Source organism: Neofelis nebulosa, chromosome 7 (assembly GCF_028018385.1).
Source record: "Neofelis nebulosa isolate mNeoNeb1 chromosome 7, mNeoNeb1.pri, whole genome shotgun sequence".
Lineage (NCBI taxonomy): Eukaryota > Metazoa > Chordata > Mammalia > Carnivora > Felidae > Neofelis > Neofelis nebulosa.
Genome location: NC_080788.1, coordinates 74,199,559 through 74,227,378, shown reverse-complemented (window position 1 = coordinate 74,227,378; position 27,820 = coordinate 74,199,559). Strand labels below are relative to the sequence as shown.

General features: G+C 41.2%; 1 protein-coding gene across 1 annotated transcript; it reads right to left on the bottom strand.

Moving 5' to 3' along the window:
• Nucleotides 1-23,259: 23,259 nt before the first annotated feature.
• LOC131518227 (olfactory receptor 6E1-like) lies at nt 23,260-24,469 on the bottom strand. The gene has a single exon (XM_058740814.1). It carries the CDS (start codon nt 24,375-24,377, stop codon nt 23,400-23,402), a length of 978 nt encoding a protein of 325 aa, XP_058596797.1. The 5' UTR covers nt 24,378-24,469; the 3' UTR covers nt 23,260-23,399.
• Between the last annotated feature and the right edge of the window lie 3,351 nt (nt 24,470-27,820).

The following is a 27,820-nucleotide window of genomic DNA, read 5'->3' as shown; positions in this document are numbered from 1 at the left end:
AATAAAAAAATAATATAACCACCCAAAATCATATAATCAACATTCATCCAACACTCCTTATTATTCAATCCACAGACCCTGTTAAAATTTTGCCTACTGTCCCATTCTCTCTCTCCTTTTTCTGGCCTAGAATCTAATCTACTACCATGTTATATTGAGCTATCACATCTCTTGAATCTTCTGCAATCTACACTAGTTCCTTAACATTTCCCTGCCTTTCATGACCTTGACAGTGTAAAAAAGTATACACCTTTCATTCTATATTCTTTTTTTAATTAAAAAAAATTTTTAAGTTTATTCATTTTTGAGAGAGACACATACATACATACACACACACACACACACACACACACACACACACACAGCAGGAGCAGGGGAAGGGCAGAGAAAGAGAGAGACACAGAATCCGAAGCAGGCTCCAGGCTCTGAGCTGTCAGCATGGAGCCTGACACAGGCCTCGAACCCACAAACCTTGAGATCATGACCTGAGCCGAAGTCAGACGCTCAACCAACTGAGCCACCCAGGTGCCCCGTTTCTGTAAATATTCTTGATTGGAGTTTGTCTGATGCTCCCTGGTGTCCAGACTCAGGCCATGTTTTCTTGGCAGGTGTGGCCCCCAAAATGCATCTTCTCAATGCATTATATCGGGAGACATCTGATATCAATCAGTCCTGCTGCTGTTGAGGTTAATTAACCATGATCATCTGGATAAGCTGGTATCTGCCACGTTTCTTTACTGTGGAGTCATTATTTTTATATATGTAATGTATTTGGTCCAAGACTATTCAAATATCCTGTTCCTCATCAAACCGTACTTACCAATCTTAAGTCTGTTGATGACTCCTACCCGAACCAGCCACCAATATGATGGTTGCCACATGATGGTTTTATTTCTATTTACTTATTTGTTTGTTTTAATGTTTATTTTTGAGAGAGAATGTGCATGTGCATGAATGGGGGAGGGGCAGAGAGGGAAGGGGACAGGGATTTGAGGCGGGCTCTGTGCTGACAGCAGAGAACCCGATGTGGGGCTGGAACGCACGAACCAAACCATGAGATCATGACCTGAACCAAAGTCGGATGCTTAACTGACTTAGCCATCCAGGCACCCTGCCACATGTGATTTTAAGTCTATCATTCCTTTTACATTATTAGATGACATTCTGCTGTAAGAAAAGCTTTCCTTTCGAGGCGCCTGGGTGGCTCAGTCGGTTAAGTGGCCGACTTCAGCTCAGGTCTTGATCTCGCGGTCCGTGAGTTCAAGCCCTGCGTCGGGCTCTGTGCTGACAGCTCAGAGCCTGGAGCCTGTTTCAGATTCTGTGTCTCCCTCTCTCTGACCCTCCCCTGTTCATGCTCTGTCTCTCCCTGTGTCAAAAAGAAATAAAACGTTAAAAAAAATAAAAAAAAAAAAAAGAAAAGCTTTCCTTTCTTCCTTATTCAGTCATTCTTTCATTCACTTATTCATACCAGTGGACTTATGGATTCCTGTGTTAGTCAATAGATTAGCATCTGTTACCATCATTATTATGATGATCAGGTTGTCCCTATATTGGCCAGTGTGAACCCTCTTGAGCTGAGTCTCATGTCCTTTGCACATATCCCCACACTCCTTGAGTACTTCCTTATTTGCTGCTACAATAGGATGTTCCAAGCTTGTCTTATGCACTAGTCCTGGACTCAGTTGTTTTTCTAAGGAGCCCCCATTCCTTTTAGTGGAACATGCTATTTAGAAAACTGGGTGTTTAGTATGCTTTTTGTAACTACGTGTCAATGCATTCTTTGCTATCTATCGTCTATCTATTTTCCTCTATCAAGTATAAGTTCACATAAATATCTCCAATTCCAATCTAATACTTCAAGTTTTTTTTTTTTTTCTAGTCTTCCTCTATTCCATATGTGTGAATCCCTGCTCAGGCCCTGGTAAACTTCGCTTTCAGCCTGAATATACTTACTTACTTTTCAATCTTCCTATAAATAACCAATCCCCTAATAACAGAGACTGCTCCTTGGCTGGGTTTCTTGGTGCTGAGGACTTCTTGATCCAGGCCTGATGCCATGATGTCCTTGGCTGGCATTGCCCTTGGTTTGCTGCCTCTTTGTGGTTGCTTCTTTGGTGGCCATACTGCCACCTTCAAAGAATGGGCAAAGAAGGGCAAGGAAGAGGGAAGAAGAGCTGTCCTGATATCTTGACTCTTAGTCTAGTGTCTCATTCATCTGGTTCCTTTGTGAGAATCTAACACTCGTTAGGAATTTACATGCACTGAGAGTTGGACCTTCCAAGATATACCAGTGTGCTGGGTTATTTCATATACTTAAAATGACTAATATTTGCAGGATTAGCATTGTTTAATGAGAATGGGAGAAAGAGGAGCAGGAGGAACACACCTGGAAAAAAATGTGGGGAAGGATAAACAGTCAACATTCCAGTTGGGCTCAACTCCAGTCCGTTTTATGGTGAAAATGATTCCTGTCAGTGCTCCTGCCCACAGCATGAACTTGCCACAGAAAGCCTTCACTGGGTGGGAGTGGGGACAGAAGTTCCATCCTGGAGTGAATGTATATTTTAGAATGGTTTTGGAATCAACTTGGCCTTCCCAGATGGCCTGTAAGTTAGGTTAGACCTTTCAGGCATCTTCAAACTAACCAGGTCCCTGACCCCAGACTGGAGTCAAAATGGCCTCTGGAGGGCAGAGGAGCACTGTATCATCCTTCATCAGCTCTAATCTAATCTGACCACTTTCATTGACCTGTTGATTTGCTAATAAACTTCTAGAACTTCTTGGCAGACCATCTGTCCTCTACATTTTGCCTAAAAAATTAGAAAGAGTAAGAGTTTGGTGGTCTGGAATCAAACTGAGAAAAGTTAAGTGGGGCACCTGGGTGGCTCAGTCAGTTGAGCGTCTGACTTTGGCTCAGGTCATGATTTTACAGCTCGTGAGTTCGAGCCCCGCGTCAGGCTCTGTGCTGACAGCTCGGAGCCTGGAACCTGCTTCGGATTCTGTGCCTCACTCTCTCTCTGCCCAACCCACTTGCATTCTGTCTCTGTCTCTCTCAAAAATAAATAAACATTAAAAAAAATTTAAAAAGAAAGAAAAGTTAAGTGATATTTATTTACTTAAAGCTATGAAATCATATATGTGTGTGTCATATACACAAATTGCCATATACATATATACATATATGTATATGTACGTATGTATGACACTTTGGTTCATATCTATTTGGCAGTTAGCAAATTCATGAATTGGAGTAATGTTAAGTACAATGATTTGTTTCATATAGTCATTACAGACAGTCTGTAAGACCTGCATGTTTGAATTTCTAACTATTTAATGATTGCCCAGTGGCCAAGAGGGAGGATCGTCTCAGACAGCCTAGGTTTGTATCCTGATGACATTACTTACTGGATGTGTGTCTTTAGGCATGTCAGTTACCTTTTCTGTGCTTTAGTTCCCTCATCTGTAAAAGTCCTGTATGGGGCTATTGTGAGGTTTAAGAAAGAAAACATAAAACTTTTAGAGTGGTACTTAGCACATGAGAAGCACCCAATAAATATCAGTTTGTAGTTGTGATTGTTATTACCACTTTATTTTTTTTTAAGTATGTTTATTTATTTTGAGAGAAAGAGAGCATGAATGGGGGAGGGGCAGAGAAAGAGGGAGAGAGAATCTTAAGCAGGCTCCATGCTATCAGCGTTGAGCCCGATGAGAACTGTGAGATCATGACCTGAGCTGAAATCAAGAGTTGGATGCTTAGCTGACTGAGCCACCCAGGCACAGAGAGCCCAGTGCAGGGCTGGAACACAAAACCAAGAGATCATGACCTGAGCCAGAGATAATGACCTGAGCCGAAATTGGACGCTCAACTGACTGAGCCAGCCAGGCACCCCTATTACACCACTTTAAACTGTAGATTCATTCTTAGTAAAAAATTCCATAATGAATCTAATCAGCCTCCTTGTCTCGGTTTTCTGATAAACATTATGAGTTGATGATTATTTACTAATAAAAATGGACAGAGAACACCTTCTTTTGCATCCCTGTTCCTTTGAAATAGATGAGATTGGCTGGCTGGTCCTTTCTGGAAAACTAGGTGGTTGGGTCCAGCTGCGGTTCTCTTCAGGCCCACTGATGTTTTTCACCGCTACCTCACTGGGAATTTGAAACAGCTCTCCACAGATACCAGTGTTCCACTCATCTGACCCAGTGTCTGCTGAGAACATATTTACTGTGGTCTCTTCAATTCTTTTTATTGCAGTGGGGTTTCCCTGCTAAGCAAAACCGAACTGAGCAGTTTCAAACTCATACTTAACTCCCACAAAAAAATTCCTCCTATCAATGAAGAAAGTCTGAGTGATGATGGGTGGAGCTCTGAATTGTGAGTCAGAAGGCCAGAATTCCAGTTACAACACTGCATTTATTTGCAAGTATCTATTGGGTATCTTCTAAACATAGAGCAATATGCCTCCTGAGCATTGAGAGGATTCCACGAAAGGATTCAAACAAGTGGATTTTCCTCTCAGAGAACTCACAACCTGGTCAGAGAAACAAAGCAGCTCTAATAATGAAGTTGAATGTATAATGCAGAATCCAATATCCCATAGTATGCTGAAGGAAAGACTGAAATCGTAATAAAAGGCAGAGGAAAGGGTGCTCTGGGCAATCAGCGTTCCTTTCCGCCCACTCTCCTTTGTATCACAAAGTCTGGAAACCTGGGAATGGCCTTTCTCACACTCCTTGGCTTTCAGGATTCTTGCTGTAGTTTCTGCCAATAAGGGGCATTTGGCTAGACTTGGAAAGCAGAAAAGAAGCAGAAGGCATTGTTTCCCTTCCTCTTCTGGCAGTGTAGGTAAGCAGATGTGTGAGCATTCTGGTTGTGAGCCTTTTCAGAGGCCGGGTTGCGGAGGTCTACATGAATAGCAGCTTCCAGCAGGTTCTTGACCATTTGGGAGCTGTGTTCCTACTCAGTGTTTACTCTCTAATAAAACCAGGTCTTCTGTAATGCTATGTCCATTTTCACCTCTGAGCCTTTACTTACCTGTTTGTTCCTATCAGTCACCTTATTTGTCCTCCCTTCCACCTTTTTTTGTAGTCCTGTCTATGTCCCAGCAACGAGTCAGCAACTACTGCACATCAATCAATCAATATTGTTTTTGGTGAAAAGATGGAGGAATGAATGAAAGAAAAGAGTGGATTGGTTACAGGCTTAGGCAGATCTATAAATGGGATGGGGTGGCCATGATATTGGAGAGGGACAAAACGTGAAAACGACAAAACAGAGTAACGATTGAGAGGGATACATGGAAACATGGCCCTTCAGTGGAGTAATAGCATTGGTTTCTTTTTTTTTTTTTAATGTTTATTTTTGAGAGAGAGAGAGAGAGACACAGAGACAGAGAGAGACAGAGAGAGAATGTGCATGACCAGGGAAGGGAGAAGGGGCAGGGGGTGACGCAGAGGATCTGAAGCAGGCTCCCTGAAGACAGCAAAGAACCATATGCGGGGCTTGAACTCACCAACGTTGACATCATGACCTGAGCTGAAGTCAGACACCTAACCAACTGAGCCACCCAGGCGCCCCTATCACTGGGTTTCCAATAGTCTATTATGTATGGAAAAGACAAGCACCATGGTTTGTTGACTGTATCAGCATTTTTTAAAGAAAGAGATCAAAGATGGGATGGGTGGGGAAAATGGGTCTGGTACAGAGAGTGGGTGTGAAGAATGTACTATTTGGTGGTCAAGCAGTGTGAAGATGACCTATAGAAGAACACACCAAAGGAGAGGACAGGCAGGTGCTATGTGTGAATGATGGGAAGGACACCCCAGGTTTAGGTAGAGGAGATCATAGTATTTACATGGTGCTTGATAATATTAAAAGTGTTTTTCAAGTGCATTATCCTGTTTTATACTCACGGCAACCCTGTGAGCAAAGTATCTATTATGAATAATAAAAATAAATTTATTTGCTTGGAAAAGCAATGGTTGGGCACCTGGGTGGCTCAGTCAGTCAAGTGTCTGATTTCTGATTTTGGCTCAGGTGATGATCCCAGGGTTGTAGGATCGAGCCCTGCTTTGGCTCTGTGCCGACAGCATAGAGCCTGCTTGGGATTCTCTCTCTCCCTCTCTCTCTGTCCTTCCCCACCTCTCTCTCTCTCAATAATAAATAAATAAACAAACATTTTAAGGGGAAAAAAAGCAATGTGTTTATTGTGGAAAATCAGAACGTATGGATACACAAAGGAAAAGAATAAAAATCACTCTTAAGGCCATCATTGTTAACATTTTTATACTAGATTCTCAGAGCTTTTCTATGCATATTTTTAAAATTTCTCAATAAAAAATGGGATCATATTGCATATTTTAGCTTGATTTTTTTGCTTAGGGCATTGTAAACATATTTTCATGTCATTAAATATTCTTCCATGCATGAGTCTTAATGGCTGCATAATATCCTGTTGTCTTCGTATTTTATACCAAAATTTATTTAACCCATCATTTATTGCTAGCATTCAGTTGACTCTAGCTTTTTCACTTTTATAAACAAGGTTGAGATGAATGTCTTTGTAGTTAGGTCTGTGCACATATTTTCAATTACATTCTTAGGATAACTGCCTAAAAGTGGAATTACTGGATCTGTAGGTCTGCATATTTTAAGGTTTTTTTCCCCACATTCCCAGACTATGCTCCCGAGGGGTCACACTAGCTATTGGAAAGCATGCATTTCTCTGAATATTCTACAACATAGAGTATTCTAATTTTTGTGTGTGCCATTTTTAGATGTTGAAATAGACGTTAGTCTTGTTTTTAAAAACAGGATCAGAGGCTGGAGGAGGCTATGGATGATGCAGAGTGGATGATGGAGGCTAAACACACCCAGGACATCGCATCAATCTCATGTATTCCTAGTTTCTTCTCTCCCAGGGATGCAATCACTAGAGGGCCATATTTCCTCCCTCAAATAAAATAGGTGTCAGGTCCCCTGTACTATATTGTTAAAAACTCCTACACGATTGTGGATTCCATTAATAGATGGAACTGGTAGGAGTGAGAGAGTAATTCTTTTTACTTAGCTCTGGCCAGAGATTTCTTCATGCATTGGGTTCAGTTTGAGGCTATGTAACTAAAACAGGAAATTTGAAATAGTCCATAGATAGCTCGTAAAAATGATCAAAGAATTAGACAAGAGGACCTAGGAATACAAGATACTGGGTATTGAATTATTTAAACAGGAGAAGAAAGGGCTAGAAGGACCTCTGATCTTCAAAGAGTTGATGACCTGAGCTTGAGAACCAGAGGGTCTCAGCGAGCCTGGAGTGTTCAGACACAGAGAGAAATACAGTTTGCAAGTGAGACACTGGGATAAGGTATGTTATGTTTTTTGGAAGTCTCAAACCAAAGATCCCCGCACTGTTTCCTATCCCAATACTTCCCCAATATGACAATTGCTTTAAAGGTGGGGGAGAAAAAAATGGCTTGTTTGTGTGTCTATGAGAGAATCATGGTATAGCTTGATGTGGTCTTAGTGAAGCCATTTTCATGCTATTAGTGTCATCTGGATCTTTCATTAGCAGTCTCTTTCCTTTTGTGTTTTTAGTTAGTTCTGGGGAATGCAAAAGGTGTGTGAGTGAGGGGGTAGGTGGGTAGGAGGGGGACCATGTGAAAGGTAGGGAATAGAGGAAGAGGAAGAGCCTGGAGAGAGCTGGAACATGAGAGTTTCTGAACTCACTGAACGACCCCTTGTTTTACATCTTTGTCCAACTGGCAGGCTCTTCTTTGTTGGGCTGAAATGAAATTCTGAAATGCGTGATGGATTAGAAAGAGCACTGGCCTGAGAGTCTTGGTTCCAAGTCAGCCACTCACTATCTTCGTGGCCTTGGGCCCACCAATTTTCAAAGTCTCAGGCTTCCTTTTGTATTTTGTTTTCTCCCCTAACAACTGTGACTATAACAATGTACTGAATATTAATTATTGAACCAGGCACTGTGAAATGAAGGGACTAGAATACATCAAGGACCTTAGGTTGGGCCTCATGGATAAGCCTCGAGGCATCTGTAAACATGTAAAGCATTTTGCTAGGGAAGAGTAAAAATGTTCCCCATGTATCATGGGAGAAAACCAGAAAAAGTTCAAAACCAGTGGGCTAAACGAGCTCTAAGTTCCTCTCAGACTTAAAGCTGGAGTCTTCTCTTCTAGAACAAGTGAGGTTGCACCCAGCAAAGAGCTCCCTTCACCTGCCTGCTCTTGGGGGAGGTTGGGTGGGTGTTGATTGTGGGCCCAGAATTGTGACGGGGCCTGGGAAAAGAAGTGTGGACAAATGTGGCAGAACCTCGTGTTCAGAACCACACTATGTGGTCATTCACCCCACCTTGTCACTCACTGAGTAACTTTAGGCAAGTTAAATCATTCTGAGCCTCACTTGTCTCATGTGTAAAATGGGGATAATACTATATCTCACACTCAATGTTGTTAATTAATGTAAAGTATTTAGAGCAATACCTAGCAAATGGCAAGTATTATTTAACTGCTGTTATTATTGAAGATGAATGTATGTGTGAGTGAAAATGTTTGGGAGACTCTGTGTGTGTGTGTGTGTGTGTGTGTGTGTGTGTGTGTGTGTGTGTGTGTATGAGGGGCAGAACACATAAAAGACTGTACTTGGGTAGCAGGATATGAATTCTCAAACCATTTTTAAGTGACAGTTTGAACATATTCTCTCTCTTTTTTGCTTTGCATCACAAATCATTTGAAATATTTTTTTAAAACCTTGGCAGGGTAGAACAGGGTAGAACTCCATATGCTACCACTACTTTGCTCCCAGGATTGGCATCAGTAGGACTGACAACTTGGGGTCTGATCTTGGTGTCTGGCAGTGATTTTCCCACTCTGGAGATCCTGAGACAAGCCCATTGAAGACAGTCCTCCAGTGAATTTCATGATTTCGGGGCCCCATGGCTGGACTGGACCAGAGACCTCCTAAGCTGATTCTTGGAACCTGGCCTGAGTGGGATCCTGGCATCACCTGTGGCCAGAGCCCTGGAGCCAGCTCACGGAGGCACCATGAGCAGAAAGAACATCTGCTCCTGTCTCAAACACATGCTATGGGAACACCATTTGAGTTTGGTAGGCTAAGGGCACCCCTAAGACCTTGGTGGGGTGAGAGACATCATGCCTGTGCTTGTACTTTGGGGTTTCCCTGAGTAGCTGGAACACTAGCAGCGGGGCCAGTGAGGATGGCCTCTCTCCTGCACTTGCAGACCACGGCCGACTCTGTGGGTCCATCATCTAAACCACACTGACAGTCCTTCCTTTGTTCCATTAATTAATTAATTAATTAATTTATTTATTTATTTTTTGTTTTTCAATGTTTATTTATTTTTGAGAGACAGAGAGAGAGAGAGAGAGAGAGCATGAGCAGGGGACGGGCAGAGAGACAGGAAGACACAGAATCCGAAGCAAGCTCCAGGCTCTGAGCCGTCTGCACAGAGCCCGACGCGGGCCTTGAACTCATGAATGGTGAGATCAAGACCTGAGCTGAAGTCAGACACTCAAACGGTGGAGCCACCCAGGTGCCCCACTTTGTTCCTTTTAGATGTGGAGAGCAAACATCTTTGTCTTTGATCTCATCCTCTGGTTCTCTATATGTTGTGGGTTGGGCAGGGGTGTTTCTTTTTGCAGGACAAGTTTTCCCAGTGATTTTCTGGAATCGTTGGAAGACCCTGTTGAAGTCTGAGGTGCTGAAACAACATACCACTGTTGGCTGTCTTATTAGCAACAAGTATTTATGTCTTATAGTCTTGGATGCTGGAAGTCCAAGATCAGAGTGCCAGCACGGTCTGGTAACGGCCTTCTATAGGGTTGCAGAATTCTCATGTGTCTTTTCATGGTGGAAGGGGCTAGAAAGCTCTGTGGAGTACTGATCCCATTCATGAAGGTTCTACCCTCAAGACCTAATCACTTTCCAAAGGTCCCACCTACTAATGCCATCACATTTGGGGAACAAGATTTCAACATACAAATTTTGGAGGAGACACAAATATTCAGGCCATAGTACATGGTCTTCTTCTTTTTCTTGGTGAGAAATTCTTTTCAGCACTTTTGAGTTATTGTGACCTCATTCCAGTGAGGGAGGGGCCTGGAATTAGAATCTTTGCCCCTTCAGGGCTTCCAAAGTGAAGAAGAGAACAGAGCTAAAAAGAGACTGTGAAAGAAGAATTAGATTTCATATTGAGGTATACTTTATTATTTTTTTTAATTAAAAAATTTTTTTTGATGTTTATTTATTTTTGAGAGAGACAGAGACAGAATTCAAATGGGCTGGCGCAGAGAGAGAGGGAGGCACAGAATCTGAAGCAGGCTCCAGGCTCCAAGCTGTCAGCACAGAGCCTGACACGGGGCTCGAACCCACGAGCTGCGAGATCATGACCTGAGCCAAAGTCAGACGCTCAACTGACTGAGCCACCCAGGTGCCCCGAGGTATACTTTAGATATACTAAAATGCACTCTCTAAAATTTTTTTTCATGTTTATTTTTGAGAGAAAGAGAGACAGAATATGAGTGGTGGAGGGGCAGAGAGGGAGACAGAATCTGAAGCAGGCTACAGGCTCTGAGCTGTCAGCACAGAGTCTGATGTGAAGCTGGAACCCATGAAATGTGAGATCATGACCTGAGCTGAAGTCAGATGCTTAATCAACTGAGACACCCAGGTGCCCCTAAAATGCACTCTTAAAATATATAGTTGGATACATTTTGGCCAATGTATACAGTTGTGTTACCACAACCACAATTAAGATAGAATTCCATAAGCGCCCAATTTTTCCTCCTCTCTGAAATTTGTTCCTTTTCCCTCTGCCTAGCCCCTGGTAACCATTCATCTGACCTCTGTCCCTTTTGCCTTTTCCACTGTCACATCAATGGAATCATGCCTTTAGTAAGTAAACAGCCTCCAGTGTCTCACTTATTTCAAAATTCATCCATCTTGCTGCGTGTATCATCAGTTTATTGCTGAGTAGCTTCCCATAGTATGGATACTCCACATTGTTTATCTACTCACCAGCCGATGGACATTTGGGTTGTTTCCAGGTTGGGGCTATTTTCAGCAAAGCAGCTATGAACATTTGCACACAAGTCTCTGAGTAGACGCATGTTTTCATTTCCTTTGGGTAGATACCTGAAAGTGGGATTGCTGGGTTGCATAGTAAATGTATGCCTTACCTTCATAAGGCACTGGCAAACTTCCAAAGTGGTCGTGTCATTTTGCATTTCTGCTAGCAATGCACCAATGTTCCCGTTGTCCGTAGACTCTTCACAGGGTCTATCACACACATACACCTCACTTTCCCCACCACAATGGGTCATTAACAAAGAGAAGATCCTTTTTACTGTGAAAGCTCCAGGTTTCATAATCTGGTTCAGTTACTCATTTTAGTGGTTAGCATAGCAGACTCCACTGTTAGGAAACGCTCCTGTTCAGAAATAGAGAATATTGAATCCCAGTCCTCTTTGTCTCTGGGTAATACACTTCATTCCTCTCATTTCACTTCACCTTCTTTATTAGGAGCAAACCGTAAGAGACTCTTAACAATAGAGAACAGAGTTGATGGAGGGAGGGAGGTGGAGGAGATGGACTAGATGGGTGATGGGCATTAAGGAGGGCACTTGTGATGAGCTCTGGGTATTGTACGTAAGTGATAAATCACTAAATTCTACTCCTGAAACCAACATTACACTATACGTTAACTAACTAGAATTTAAATAAAAATTTAAAGAAAAAAAAGATGACCCTAATTAACAACATTGGCCAACTAATCACTAGTGTCAAAGATTTTATCTTCATCTGATTTTGTTTTTAAATTTTTAATGTTTATTTATTTTTGAGACAGAGAGTGGGGAGCATGAGTGGGGAGAGGCAGAGAGAGAGGGAGACACAGAATCTGAAGCAGGCTCCAGGCTTTGAGCTGTCAGCACAGAGCCGACATGGGGCTCAAACTCATGGACCCCAAGACCATGACCTGAGCTGAAGTTGGACGCTTAACCGCTGGAGCCACCCAGGCACCCCTCTTCATCTGATTTTTTTAAAAAATGTTTATTTATTTATTTTGAGGGAGAAAGAGAGAGAGAGAGAGAGAGAGAGAGAGAGAGAGAGAGAGAATGCACAAGGGAGGGGCAGAGAGAGAGGGAGAGACAGAATCCCAAGCAGGCCTTGTGCCCTCAGCTCCCTCAGCACATAACCTGATGCAGGGTGTGATCCCACAGATGGTGAGATCATGACCTGAGCCTAAATCAAGAGTCAGGCGCTTAACCAGCTGAGCTTCCTAGACACCCTGATTTTTATTTTTAAAGAGAAGAATACATTTCTGGGACATTCCTACTCATTCTTGTTTTTCTTTATCTGTTCTCTCTGAAGTTTGGTTTGCAGACAAAAGCATTTCCTGGTGATTTATCTTTCCTTTCAGTCTGACTTTTGTTGGAAGCTCTCCCTATCCTTCCCTTCCTTAGCTGTGTATCTCTCAGGCATTCCCATACATTCTCTGCCTTTCCATTGGTGGTAGCATCTGCCTGCATTGGCTCCTTATGCAGGGACAGTAAGGCCTTGGGTTATTCTTAGGCCTCCCTGCATGCAAGGCTTTTACTTCCTTTTTCCACATTGTAGAGGGAAAGAGAGAAAGTTACATGATGCTCTGACTGTGTGTGTCCAGGAAAGGCTCTGTGATCGTTAAAGCCCTGGGTTTTTATTATCCAACCAGGGGGAGGTATTCATTTCCACTTGAATAGAGGCACGAAGCTCTTTTTTAGACTAGAGCTGGCTCTTTTGCATAAAACAAAGAGGTTATACATCAGCATGGGGTAACTGGCTTTTCTCAGGAGCGATCTAACAATGACTAGAGACAAAGGCTTAATTATAAGCCACCACAGTTAAAAGACTCATAACCCACACACAATATCTTATCAAAATTTCACCATTCCTTTCGAAAAGAGATTTAAACTGGTTTGTGGATCTAATGAAGAGCCTACTTTGTCCTTCCCATTTCCTAGCTGTTCCCAAAGCATTTCAAGCTTATTTCAGCCTCAGGCCTCTGCCAAAGCTGTTCCCACAGGCTGGGGTGACTTCCCCTCCTTTCTTTAGCTTATCTGTTACTTATTCCTCTTTCATTTCAGGCACTTCCTCCTTTAAGAAGGGTTTTTGTTTTTTTGTTTTTTGTTTTTTGTTTTTTACCGCTTCAGCCCATTCTGAGCTCTACTGTCTAGGAAGATTCATTTCTAGTACACATTCATTTTACTCATTATTCTTCGGTTGTATCTATTGTTGATCTTGTCTTCTTTGCAGAAATTAGCTATTTGAGAGTAAAGACCACATCTTACTCATATTTTTCTCCAGCCCTTAACGCAAGTGCTGGGAACACATAATTTTGTTGAGCCAATGAGTGAATGACTCTTAGGTATATGGCAGGTGATGTGGAGAACAAAAGCAAAAGAAAAAACAAATTTCCTTATAACTTACAGCCCACTGACAAGTCCTTGGGACAGCAGAGTCACCTTCCTCTAGGAACTCAACTGCCTCCATGTTAATACTTTAGCTTAACATTAGCTCAACCTCTGGGATCCTGTAAGTCTCCTTTAACATACAAAAATTCCTTCAGAAACTTCTTTTATCTCTACTCCTTCAAGATATATGTTAGCAACCATCCTCCAAGCATATGGCATATACATCTGAAGGGTCTCATGACTAAGGTTTTACTAGACAATAGTAAATGGCCTTTTTCTAACACTAGCTAGCCCCTCAAGGTCCTGGAAACCTTGCTTCCAAATTCCTTAGAGATTTAGGCTGTCCCTAACCCCTTCCCAACCTGAAAGTATATGATCAGTCACCTATGACAACCCTGGTGTAGCTCTTTCTGCCAATGGTCCTGTCCCTGTGCTTTAATAAACCACCCTTTTTGCACTGAAGACACCTCAAGAATTTCCCAACATTTTCACATCAGCAGGTACTGTGTAAATAACTGTTGATTGATTATAGGGTTATTATTGGAAATGCTGTATAACCTCATCTACAGTATCACTATTTTAGTGCTTTTCAGCACTGTTTGCAGAGGCCAGTTAGAAACCCCACTCCCGCATCTTCCTCCAGCATGGATTCCTTTCTTTTTTCCTTTCCCCTTTAGTGATTTTCAGTGATGTGGACAGCAAAGAGGTAAACGACCTAAAAGGAGGGAGGATGAGGAGGATTAGAAGGGAAATATTTTAAACTAGTTCATAATCTTTTACGAATTGTATTCTGCTCCACAGGTCAGGAGTTATATTCCATAATGGTTGCATGACACATGGACAAATGCTGACCGATGGGCAAGGTTTTGTTAACGTACAGTTGGTTAAAACCACTGAACACAGTGCCTATTTCTAAGGAAGGCAGGACTTTTATTTTTAAGTTGGTTTATTTTTTTCTAGTTATTTCTACACCCAACATGGGGCTCAAACTCATGACCCTGAGATCAAGCATTGCATGCTCTCCTGACTGAGCCAGCCAGGTAGGTGCCTTTGGCAGGGTATTTTGAACTCAAGTTCTCACGTGGCCTTTTGGAGGCAGGGACACTTCATCCAAAGGGAGGATTCCACCTGGATGTCACTCACAAGTCAAGAGTCAGGAATGTATTTTGGGAAAGAACCTGAATCAGCAGCTTAGTGTGCTTTCTCAATGGCCAATTCTCTTTCCCCTCCTCTCTGGGCTTTCTCCAAGTCAGATAACAGTGAGCATCAGAGGGAGGAAAGAGCCACTCTGTGCTCCTTGGGCTCCTGCCTCCAGCTTCCTGAAGATTGTCCCCTGGCAGAGAAGGAGCCTTCCAGACTGAGGGTCTGGCAGAGCCTTCATGCAAGACTATTCAAGTGACTAAGGCAGAATTACAATTATAAGTCAAGTCTGTTCTCTGGGGAACAAGAAAAGAATGATTCCACTCAGTTGTTAAAACTTTACAATATGATTGGACAGAATAGAACCCTAGGGATAAACGTGGGGTCCTTGTTGTCCTGTCTGTAGGCTACAAGAGGGATGATAAAATGACAGCAACTGAATGAACAAATGGATGTGTAGCATGATGCTCCAGCATGCATTAAACATTTACTGAGCACCAACTATATGCAAGACTCAAAACAAGTCCTTGTGTTCAGGAAGCTTGCAGTGAAATGGAAGAGGAAGGGTTTGTTCTTGTTGTGTTTTTTTTTTTAATTTAAATTTTATTTTATTTATTTTGAGAGAGAGAGAGAGAGAGAGAGAGAGAGCACAAGTGCATGAGGGGGAAAGGGACAGAGAGAGAGAGGGAGAGAGAGAATCCCAAGCAATCTCTAAGATGTCAGCGTGGAGCCCAACTCAAGAACCATGATATCACAACCTGAGCCAAAATCAAAGTCTGATGCTTAACCAGTTGAGCCATTCAGGACCCCCAAATATGGATTCGTCTTAAATTTGAAGTGCTGTCAGTGAAACAAATAGGTATTGAGGTAGAAAATTATGGGGCAAGAAGATTTATGGGGCAGAAGTCTTACCTGGGAGTAACATTTAAACTGAGACTTGAAGAATGAGCTTATTATAAGCAGGGCTGGGGGAAAAGTAACTCTCCAGAGGAAAGAGCATGTGCAGAGGCCCCAAGTAGGGGAAAAGCTGGCATGTCCCAGAACCAGAAAGGAGGCTAGTGTGGTTGGAGGGTGGTGAGTGGAGGGGAGAGAGTGGGGGCTGTTGCTCAAGAGCCAGACCTGGGCCAGACAGGCACCTGGAATCAATTATAAGAAAATCTTATAATCTAGGGGCACCTGGCTGGCTCAGTTGGTGGAATGTGGGACTCTTAATCTCAGGGTTGTGAGTTCGAGCCCCACGTTGGGTGTAGAGATTACTTAAAAATAAAATCTTTCGGTTGCCTAGGTGGCTCGGTTGGGTGTTCGACTTTGGCTCAGGTCATGATCTCACAGTTTTTAAGTTCGAGCCCTATGTTGGGCTCTGTGCTGACAGCTTGTGGAGCCTGGAGCCTGCTTAAGATTCTGTGTCTCCCTCTCTCTCTGCTCCTTCCCCACTTGTGCTCTGTCTCTCTGTCTAAAAAATAAACATTAAAAAATTTTAAAAAATAAACTTTTTTTTTTATTTGTTTCAAGTTTTTGTTTAAGTAATCTCTATACCCAATGTGGGGCTTGAACTCATGACCCCAAGGTCAAGAGTCACAGGCTCTCCAAACTCAGCCACCCAGGCACCCCAAAAATAAACTCTTTAAAGGAAAAAAAGAAAAGGGAAGTCACATGATCTTGGAATCACCAAAGGACAGATATTGAAGGTTAAGGTAAGGCATTTGGGTTTTGTTTGTTTGTTTGTTTGTTTGTTTTGAGATCAAAAGGGAACTACTGATGAGTTTTAGACAGGGAAGTGACCTGCCCCACTCTATATAAAAATTAGCCATGTACAGGTTGGGCACTGGGTGAAGCAAGATGTCAATATCATCTTGTTCCTGCAACAGGAAAAGTGGAGTCAGGATGAGTTCAGACCAAGTTCAGAGGCAGCCCAACAAGTGATGCTCAGCCAGTGGCCAGCAAACTTTATCAGCAAGCTTTACTTGCAGGTAAATCTGAAGTCAAAGTCAGTTGGTAGCTGAAGTAAGTCCTAAGAATTGGGACTGGCACCTATGAATTTGGACAAATGTTTATGGACAGAGTTGGTTTCCTTAGGCCTCCTTTGGAGGCCTGGGACCCACCCTCTGTCCACTGACCCTAAAAATTATTATTTTTTTTTAGTGTTTGTTTATTTTTGAGAGAGAGAAAGAGAGAGAGAGAGAGAGAGAGAGAGAGAGAGAGAGAGAGAGAGAACAAGCAGGAGAGAGGCAGAGAGAGAGGGAGACACAGTATTGGAAGCAGGCTCCAGGCTCCGAGCTGTCAGCACAGAGCCTGGATGCGGGGCTGGAACTCATGAGCTGTGAGATCAAGACATGAGCTGAAGTCGGACGCCCAACTGACTGAGCCACCCAGGCACCCGTACTGACCCTAAAAATTAAATGACCTGTGCAACCATGAGAGTCAGCTTCCAAAGAATGAGAGTGCTTTGCCCTGGCTGTTTTTATTTTATGTTTTAAAAATTAATTAATTAAATTAACTTTAATTAATTTATTATATATATAGAGAGAGTATACATGCATGAGCAGGGGAGGGGGCAGAAGGAGAGACAGAGAGACAGAGAGAGGGAGAGAGAGAATCCCAAGCAGGCTCCACACTCAGTTTGGAGTCTGACACAGAGCTGGACACTGGCTTGATCTCACAAACCTGGGATCAAGGCATGATGCTCAACTGACTGAGCCACCCAGCTGCCCCTACCTTGGCTGTTCTTAAAGCAAAGGCTGGAAAACATCTTTTAATACTTTCGTTGGTATATTCTGTGATTGGGGCAATTTTTTAGGGGTGTTAAAAGCCCATTCTTGGTTATTTGGGTTTCCAAAAAAACCCCAAAACTCCAAAACTTGTGAACTCCAGGAGTTCTTCAATTCATGACAAGGGAGGGAGATAATTTTGTGTTGGAGGCATAGAGATTTATCTCCACCACATGCAGTATGTCTAAATATAGTATATACTGACTGTATTTTCTTTTGGGAGTTTTATGGTTTCAGTTCTTACTTTTAGGTCTTTAATCCATTTTAAGTTTATTTGTATGTATGGTAAAAGAAAGTGGTCCAATTTCATTCTTTTGCATGTAGCTTCCAGTTTTCCCAGCACCATTTATTGAAGATACTATCTTTTCCCTATTGTATATTCTTGCCTCCTTTGTCCTAGATTGACTATGTAAGCATGGGTTTATTTCTAGGCTATTATGTTCTTTGATCTATGTGTCTATTTTTGTGCCAGTACCATATTGTTTTGATCACTATAGTTAAAATCTGCAATTGTGATACCTCTAGCTTTGTTGTTCTTTCTTAAGATATCTTGGGCTATTCAGGGTCTTTTGAGGTTCCATACAAATTTTAGGATTATTTGTTCTAGTTCTGTGAAAAATGCCATCAATATTTCTATAGGGATTGCAATGAATCTATAGATTACTTTGGGTAAAATAGACATTTTAACAATATAAAATCTTCCAATCCATGAACATAATATATCTTTCTCTTTATTTGTGTCACCTTCAATTTCTTTTATCAATGTCTTATAGTTTTCAGAGTATAAGTCTTTCTCTTCCTTGGTTACATTCACCCCTGGGTACTTCATTTTTTTTTTTAATGTTTATTTATTTATTTTGAGAGAAAGAGAGGAGGGGAGGGGCAGAGAGAGAGGGAGAGAGAGAATCCCAAGCAGGCTCCATACTGTCAGCGAGGAACCTGACATGGGGCTCAATCCACAAACTGAGATCATGGCCTGTGCCAAAATCAAGAGTTGGATGCTTAACCAACTAAGCCACCCAGGCACCCTGGTACCTTACTTTTTTTTGATGCAACTGTAAGTGGGATTGTTTTCTTAATTTCTCTTTCTGAGATTTCATTATTAGTGTATAAAAATAAAACAGATTTCTATATGTTGATTTTGTGTCATTCAACTTTACTGAATTCATTTATTAGTTCTAATAGTTTTTTTGTTGGAGTCTTTAGGGCTTTCTGTATTTAATATCATGTTATCTGCAAATAGTGACAGTTTTATTTCTTCTTTACCAATTCGGATGTCTTTTGTTTCTTTTTCTTGTCTGATTGCTGTGAGTAGAGCTTTCAACTATGTTGAATAAAAGTGGTGAGAGTGGGCATTATTGTCCTGTTTCTGATCTTAGAGGAAAACATTTCAGATTTTCACTATTGGCTATGATGTTAGCTGTGACCTTGTCATAAATGACCTTCATTATGTGGAGGTACATTTTCTCTATACGCAGCTGAACAGACCAATTACCAGGAAGGAGATTAAATCAGCAATCAAAAACCTCCCAGCCAAAAAAATCTAGTACCAGATGAATTCTGGTGAATTCTACCAAACTTTTAAAGAAGAATTAACAGCAGTCCTTTTCAGACTCTTCCAAAAAAGTGAAAAAGGAAACACTACCAAACTTATTTTACAAAGCCAGTATGATCCTGATATCAAAGCCACTACAAGGACACTACAAGAAAAAAAAAAAAATTACAGGCCACTATGTCTGATGAACATATTTGCAAAAATCCTCAAAAAAAGTTAGCAAACCGGGGTGCCTGGGTGGCTCATCTGGTTAAGTGTCCAACTTCAGCTCAGGTCATGATCTCACGGTTCGTGGGTTTGAGACCTGCATCAGACTCTGTGCTGATGGTGTGGAGCTTGCTTGGGATTCTCTGTCTCCCTCTCTCTCTCTGCCCCTGTCTCACTCTCTCTCTCTCTCAAAAAATAGATAAGTAAGCTTAAAAAGTTAGCAAACCAAATTTAACAGTACATTAAAAGGATCAGACACTGTGCTCAAATGGGATTTATTCCAGGGGTCCAAAATGGTTCAACATCTGCAAATCCGTAAATGTGATATACCACATTAACCAACTATAGTATAAAAATTGTTTGATCATCTCAACAGATGGAGGAAAAAAAAGCATTTGACAAAATTCAGCATCCTTAAATGATAAAAAATATGCATGCCTTTTATTTCTTCTTCTTAACTAATTGCATTGGCTAGGATACTCCAGTATAGTGTTGAATAAAAGTTGTAAAAGCCTTGTTCTTAATCTTAGGAAGAAAGTATTTAGTCTTTCACCATTTAGTATGATGTTTACTGTAGGTTTTTCATAAATACCCTTTATCAGATTGAGGAAATTCTCTTCTAGTTTGCTAAGAGTCTTACAAAAAATCATGCCTGAGTGTTGAATTTTGTCAAATGTTTTTTCTGTATATAATGAGATGATTATGTGGTTTTTCCCCTTTTATTGTGTTAATATTGTAAATTATACGACTGATTTTTGGATGTTGAGCCAATCTTATATTTGCAGGATAACCTTCATTTGGATAAAGATGTATTGTCTTTTTGATATATTATTGGAAATAATCTGCCAAAGTTTTGTTAAAGGTTTTTTCATTTATATTCCTGAGGGATATTTGTAATTTTATTTTCTTAAACATCTTTGTCTGATTTTGGTATCAAACCAAATTGTTTTTTTTTGTTGTTGTTTTGTTATTTTAGACAGAGAAAGAGAGCATTAGTGGAGGAGAGGGGCAGAGTAAGAGAGAGAGAAAATCCTAAGCAGGCCTCCATGCTCAGCACAGAGCCAGACACAGGGCTGGAACCCATGACCCTGGGATCATGATCTGAGCCAAAATCAAGAGTCAGATGCTCAACTGTCTGAGCCACCCAGGCGCCCCCCAAAATCAGTTTGATGCCAAATGAAGGTAAAGCTGACTTCATAAGTTAATTTGGGTAGTGTTTATTCCTCTTCTGTTTTCTGCAAAAGTTTGTGTAGCATTGGTATTATAATTAGTAGACTTAACCAGTGAAGCCCTCTGGGCCTGAACTTTCCTTTGTTTTTTTGGGGGGGGGGGGGAGGAGGTTTAAATTTCAAATGCAATTTCTTTAAAAGATATAGGACTATTAAGTTATCTATTTTATATTGATAAATCTATAAATAATATAATATAATAAATATAATATAAATATATATAATATATACATTTAATATATAAAATAAATATATTATATATATAATAATATATAAATATTATAATAATATATAAAATAAATATATATAATAAAATAAATATATATAATAAAATAATATAATCTGTTATATTTATTTATATATAAATAATTATAACAGATAAGTTATATTTTATATTGATTGAGCTTTGGTAGTTTGTGCCATTTTGTGTCATTTTATTTAAGTTGTCGTATAAGTTGGCATAGAGTTTTTCATAATGTTCCTTTATTACCATTTAATGCCTGTAGAATCCATAGAGGGGTCTACTCTCTTGTTATTTTCTTATTGATAATTTGTGTCTTCTCTTTTTTCCTATATTCTCCTTGCTTCAAGTCCAACATAGTTTCTTTTCCACCAGTTCCCCTAAATATCTCTGAATTGAGACTCATTTGGTCTCACTGGCCTGATTTTAGTGATGTAGCCATCCCTGAGCTGATAACCATGGCCATGCTCTGATTGGTTGGAGATGAAGTCAGCATCATCTTGGCTACATGGGCTGAGAATGGGAAGGGACTTTCCTGAAAAAAGTCAGGGTCCTTTAACTTTATGAATGAGGAATGGATGCCAGGCAGGTAGAAAGTACATATGACCATGTCATAATTTATGGTTTTTTATTCTGAAGAATTCTAAAATTTTATATAACCAAATTCATAAATTTATCTTTATGTTTCTTTCAGGAAAAAAACTCCCTAAATATCTTTTTTTTTTTTTTTGAAGTAAGCTTCATGCCCAGAGTGGAGACCAGTATAGGGCTTGAACTCACGACTATGAGATCAAGACCTGAGCTGAGATCAAGAGTTGGATGCTTAACTGACTGAGCCACCCAGAAGCCCCCTATACATCTTTAATGAGACAATTTTTACCTAAATTTTCTTTTTTTTAATGTTTTCAAGGTTTATACTTATTTAATTCATTTTGAATTTGTTGCAGTTTAAGATATAAGGTGAGGATCTAACTTAACTTTTTCTTCAAGATACTAGATGATCTCTTATACCTTCATTTATTCAACACATTCCTTCAGTAAAACATAATACCTGGTACTTAACATGGTGCTTTTTCCATACTAAGCCCTGTGCTAAGCATTCTAACATATTTTAATGCATTAGTGTTTATAAGGGTTCTAGGAGGTAGATACTATTATTATTATCTATATATATTACTGAGATACAAAGAAGTATTGCTTACTGAAACTTCAATGGCTAATAGATATCTGACATCTGAACCTAGGTGGTTGACTTCCAGTATCTTTTGGTAGGCTTCCAATCTCTGTGCTATACTGCCTCTCAAAATGATTGATGTCCACAGCATGCCTTGTAGTTACTGGCTTTGCAGCTAGTAGACTTCCGTAGTACCCATGCCTATTTTTGTTCCCACCAGTTGGCTTGTACTAAGAATCAGCTGTTTGTTCACAAACCTCAATTTGATAATTGGACTTGTTATTATAATTACATATTTTAGCTAAATAAAGATAAAACAATGAAACATGAGCATAAAAACAAAGTTATCTGTGAAAACCAAGTTGATTCCTTTCAACAGATTCCATAAAGCCAGATAATGAAAAAATTTGGTTGACTGAGGTGTGGGCAAAAACCGTGAAGGTTGGCAAACAAACAAAAAGCAAAAACTCTACAATTCTGCTCTCAGTTTCCCAAGCACCTATGAAATTTTTGTATTACTGAAACAAATCCTGAAAATTAGAGGATACCCAATGAACGTGGTTTAAACAAAAGAGATTACAACAATCACCACACTCATTCTCATAAAAAAGGATATTTACAGATTAGTGAATACATATTTGTTTATAGTTTTAATTTCAACTAAGTGCTTAAAATGTGTATCACCTTGAAAATTTTTTAAAATATTTATTTATTTTTGAGAGAGAGAGCCCACATGTGAGCGGAGGAAGGACAGAGAGAAGGAGACAGACGATTGGAAGCAGGCTCCACGTTAACAGAAGAGAACCCTATCTGGGGCTCAAACTCACAGAACTGTAAGATCATGACTTGAGCCAAAGTCAGATGCTTAACCACTTAACTGAGCCACCCAGGCACCACAGGTGTATATCATTTTTAAATTGTTCTTCTGCTTTAACTTCTCCCTTGTCCCCAGATAAACCACCAAGTTAGTCCTAGTCCTAATCTCTCTGAAAGGAACTTTTCTACCTGGATAGCCAATAATCTTGGCATCATTTATTGATTTGAACTTCTTTTCTCTACTGACTAGAAAATGTACTTAATCATCTACTAGATCCTTATGTATACTGCATTATCTTTCCAGATTATCTATCCAGCTCCATTGTTCTATTTCTCAGTTCTTGACTTACTGTTTTAATACCTGATACTTTCTTTAGCTTAATATTTCTTGGATATTCCACCTCATTAATATTTCCATATATGTCTTACTTCTGAAGTTTATTATTAATATATTCTTGTTGAGGATCTTTATCAATTGTGAAAATTCTAGTGAAGAAGGTATTCTATCCTTCATTATAACGTAAAAATGAGGCAAGATTAACAAACTCGGATACAGCATGGCATTAGAAGCATGAACACCTACCAGCATAGTAGTGGTATACTGAGTTTTCAATACCCTCTGAGAAGATTGCATGACTCAATAATATATGTAAGAAACCACTGTAGATTAAAGCACATGTTAAAAATTGCCAGGAAGGAGACAGTTCATGGAGATCATGACAGAACTGCATTTGTAGAGGTTCAGGCAAGGGACAAATTTTCCCCATTCAGGCCCAGCTTATCTTTATGAGAGGAGCTTGCTTAATTGCTTGCTAAACACCTGCTTCACTTGTTTATTCCTGAGGGTGTAGATGAAGGGATTGAGCATCGGGGTCACCACGGTGTTGAGCAAGGCCACCACCTTGTTCCTGTCCTCCCCTTCATTTCCCTTGCCTGACTGGATGTACATGAAGATACAGCTGCCATAGAAGAGAGACACAACAATGATGTGGGAGGAGCAGGTTGAGAAGGCTTTCTGTCTCTCCTTGGCCGAGGGGATGCGCAGGATGGTGTGGAGGATGTGGCCATAACAGGTGGCCGTCACGGACAGAGTGCCCAGCAAACTGAAGTTGGCCGCAATAAAACACAGAAGCTCTATCAGACTCGTGTCTGCACATATGAGTTCCAGGAGTGGAAAGTTGTCACAAAAGAAATGGTTAATGACATTGGGGCCACAAAATGGCTGCTGAAAAGTGATGGAACTTGGAAAGACAATGAGAAGGAATCCTGCCATCCATGAACAAAGAACCAGCTGTATACAGACCCTTCTGCTCATGATGGTTGCATAACGCAAGGGGTTACATATGGCCACATACCTGTCAAAGGACATCACTGCCAGCAGGAAGAACTCTGTGGTGCCCAGGGAGAAATAGAGGAAAAACTGGAGGAAGCAGCCTGGGAGAGAGATGGTCTTGTATCCAGTCAGGATGTTGGTCAGCATCTTGGGAAAGATGACCGAGGTGAACCAGATCTCCAGGACAGCAAAGTTGCGGAGGAAGTAGTACATGGGGGTGTGGAGGCGCCTGTCCACGAGGGTGATGCCCACGATGAGGAGATTCCCCAGCAGAGTGAGGAGGTAGGTCAGGAGCAGCCCCAGGAAGATGAGCATCTGCAACTCACAGGCATCTGAGAGTCCCAGCAGGACAAACTCGGTGACAGCGGTGTGGTTCCTCATGGCTCCTCTGACCTCTGCTGAGGGTGGCCAATCAGAGGTGTGCAGCATCAGGAGGAGGGATGTTCTGGCGACCCAAGGACACTTGGAACTGAAAGGAAAGAGGGATTGAGAGCTGAAGGAGTCCTTTAATTCTTTGATCTCTGAGTCCCTTTGTCTCCCTCCTCAGGCTGGTTGTCCAGATCTCATGGAGTTAGCATCAAGTCACACATACTTTGACCTAACGTAAATCAATTTTGGGGGAGTCCTTGGGAAAAGTTTTCCAATTTCTCTGTTTCTATTAGGAAACTCCGTATTAAAATCCTTTCATTCTTTTCTCATATTCATCCCACCGCTACAGGGGGTCTCTCAAGTGTATTAAGATTTATGCCACTGCAAATCCTGTACCCGATGTATCACAGACCTTGATAGAAAGCATTGGTGGGATACTTACCCTATAGCTTGTTACAGAAGGCATTTAAGTTAGAGATGGTGGTTGCACCTGAGCTCCATCATTCACCAACAAGTCTGGGACCATTATCTACCTAACCAAAACTGTTTCCTTGGTGGGAACAGTAAGAGCACATTTGTAAAAAGTTCTCCCACAACTTAAATAAATAATGCATTTCCAACACTTAGCACAAGGCTAGCCACAGAGCAAGCACTCACATAATGTTAGGTATGCTCATTTCCTCCTTTGTGACTGAAACTCTAGTGGGATGATAATAAGAGGAAATCAGAGTAAAATTGGAGAAAAGATACCGTGACTTGGGCAATATGTACTGAAACAAACTGTTTAAAAAATACAAAGATATTATCAGCTCATTATGGAAAGCTTAGGAACCATAGAAAATCCATAGGAAACGGAGCAAAAATTTCACATGTAACCCCATAGAGACATTTTTATTCAGATTTTGATTTACTTCTATTGTATTTTTTCCATTCTTAGTGTTTAATAACAGTGTTTATTGCTTTACATACCATGCTCATAAATTATGTATTTTGTACCTCTTTCCTTCTGACATACTAGTGTCACGTTATTATAAACATTTTGTTAATCTATTATTTGGCTGATACTTTTCAAGGGATGCATGTGCTATGAAATTGATACATAGTGTGGGAGAGAGCATATATTCGCAGATGAGGCATCACGCTTAATTTTTTGGGATAATATCCTAATAATGATAACAAAGAATCATAACAATTAACAGCAATATTCAAGATTGTTCATCAGTCAATTTCAAATTTGGAGAGTATATATCTTTGTTTTAAGTGATTGTCACTTCTCTGTTTTACATTACTTAATATTGTCCTTAGAGATCTGGATACAGAACTAGACAAGCTTGTCATTGGTTGTTCTTCATAGAAATGACAGGTTGAGGTGAGCTTCTGTAGGGAGGAGGTGACTCCATCCAAGACAGGAGCAGGACCCAATGTGATCAGATTGCATCAGAAAAGTGATAACATACCACATTATAGCTATGTGACATATGTATTTTCATGGAGAAGGACTGGATGAGAACCTGGGAAAAGGAACATGATTGCCAATCAGGATGGGAGGATCGTGGGTGATTTTTTCTTTCCTCTTTTAATTATTGTAATGTTTGCTTATGAAATAACAAGTTCAGACTCATAAGAGGAACCAGCACCGTCAGCCCATTTGTGTTAAGAGTTGGGCAGAACGTGGGGCGCCTGGGTGGCGCAGTCGGTTAAGCGTCCGACTTCAGCCAGGTCACGATCTCGTGGTCCATGAGTTCGAGCCCCGCGTCAGGCTCTGGGCTGATGGCTTGGAGCCTGGAGCCTGTTTCCGATTCTGTGTCTCCCTCTCTCTCTGCCCCTCCCCCGTTCATGCTCTGTCTCTCTCTGTCCCAAAAATAAATAAAAAAAAAAAAAAAAAAAAAAAAACGTTGAAAAAAAGAGTTGGGCAGAACGTTTCAGGAGAGACAAAGGGGAAACCAGTGGCTGTCCATGAAAATGGTAAACAAAAGCTTTAGAGATTCTGGGACTCATGAGCTGGACCTGGGTCAGGATAGTGAGAATGATGAAAAGAATCAAAGAGGTCAGCTGGGCGGTAGCCTGCCTGTGGCACCTGTAAACACATGACAGGTTTCTGGGCAGGGTGTCCAGAGCAGTCGGATTCCCCTTCCCCTATTCCAAAAATTGCACCCATGCAGGTTACCTCACTAGCTGCCAGGTGAGGTGTTCTATTGTCTTCAAGGCAGTTGTGATGATGGAGACTCCTGGTTTTCAGAGGAAACTCCTGGCTCTGCAATGTTGCCCAAGGACTATGTTTCTTGGGAGATCCACCAGGGATTCAAAATGAAGGAATCTCCAGAGCTGTAACATGGTCGGAAGGTCATGGACATAGGCGGGCCCTGTCCTCTTTGTACCGCACGTGTCCCAAACCTCCATGTTTTCCAACAACCAGTCTTCCTTAAGAAATGCTCCGTGACTCCTTGGTCACCAACATCCCCAGATAGCTCATCTCTGGGCGTTCCCCAGAACTTCTGGAGTCACCAGTTTTTCAGGAAGTTTCTGTTGCTTCTACCCCATCATAGCATCTCTGCTGGACCACTTTCCTGGGGAAATGGATGTAGAAACATAAGCAATTATTCACCCATCTCTCCTCAACTAAGGCAGAGACAGACATCAATGTTGAGACTCATATGACTCATTTTCAGTTGGGCTTAAGAGGCTTCTAGGCAGAATGGTACATGCCCTTCCAGGGGCATGGTGCCCATAGAGGATTCTGGGGTAACCTATTAGTGGCAGACTCCTTGTCTCTGTGGAGCTGGCATCGGGCCTGGGCTGCCTGAGGTTCTTCTGTTTGGTCTCCATGGAACTCAGAGATATACAGGGTACACAGCTCAAACTTAGCCGGTCTAGAGTGTCTCCCTCTTCTCTTGTAGGATGGAGCTGTGCTTCCCCTGAGATTCATTACCATCCGTGGTAATAGGGACCCGAGGAGGTCCCTTACCTCTAACTTTCTTCAACTTTGAGATTGAGAGTTTCCTTTGTTCTGGCTGAGAAACTCAAAACTCCTAATGAAGTTTAATGATAACAAAGAAGTGCAATTATTAAAACACTCAACAAATATTTGTTGAGGGCTTATTGTGTGGCAAGTACTGGTCTACACACCAGCGATGTATAGGCAGAGTCTTGTGGGGACCAAAGACATTAAGCCATCACACTAATAAGTAATTGCTATTGTGACTAGTGTTCTGAAGGAGAGCTCATAAGATAGCCTCAGCTAGGCTGAAGGACAAGGGAAGCTGTTCCTGATGAAGTTCTATAAAGCTGAGACCTGTAGGATGAGTTGGCATGTGGGGGATGAAACACTTAATTAATTAGTTAATCCTTCATTCAACACATATTGAGCACCTACTATGTGTCAGGCTCTGCGCTGTGCACTGAGGATGACTATGAGGGGTGAATGAAACACACATGCTCCAGTCCCCATGGAATTTCCTCTCCATTGGGAGAATCTTGGTAAGAGGGCCTTGGGACTGTCCCCA

Coding starts and splice junctions, on each gene's coding strand:
- LOC131518227 (XM_058740814.1), bottom strand. CDS start 24,377: ATGCTGCACACCTCTGATTGGCCACCCTCAGCAGAGGTCAGAGGAGCC.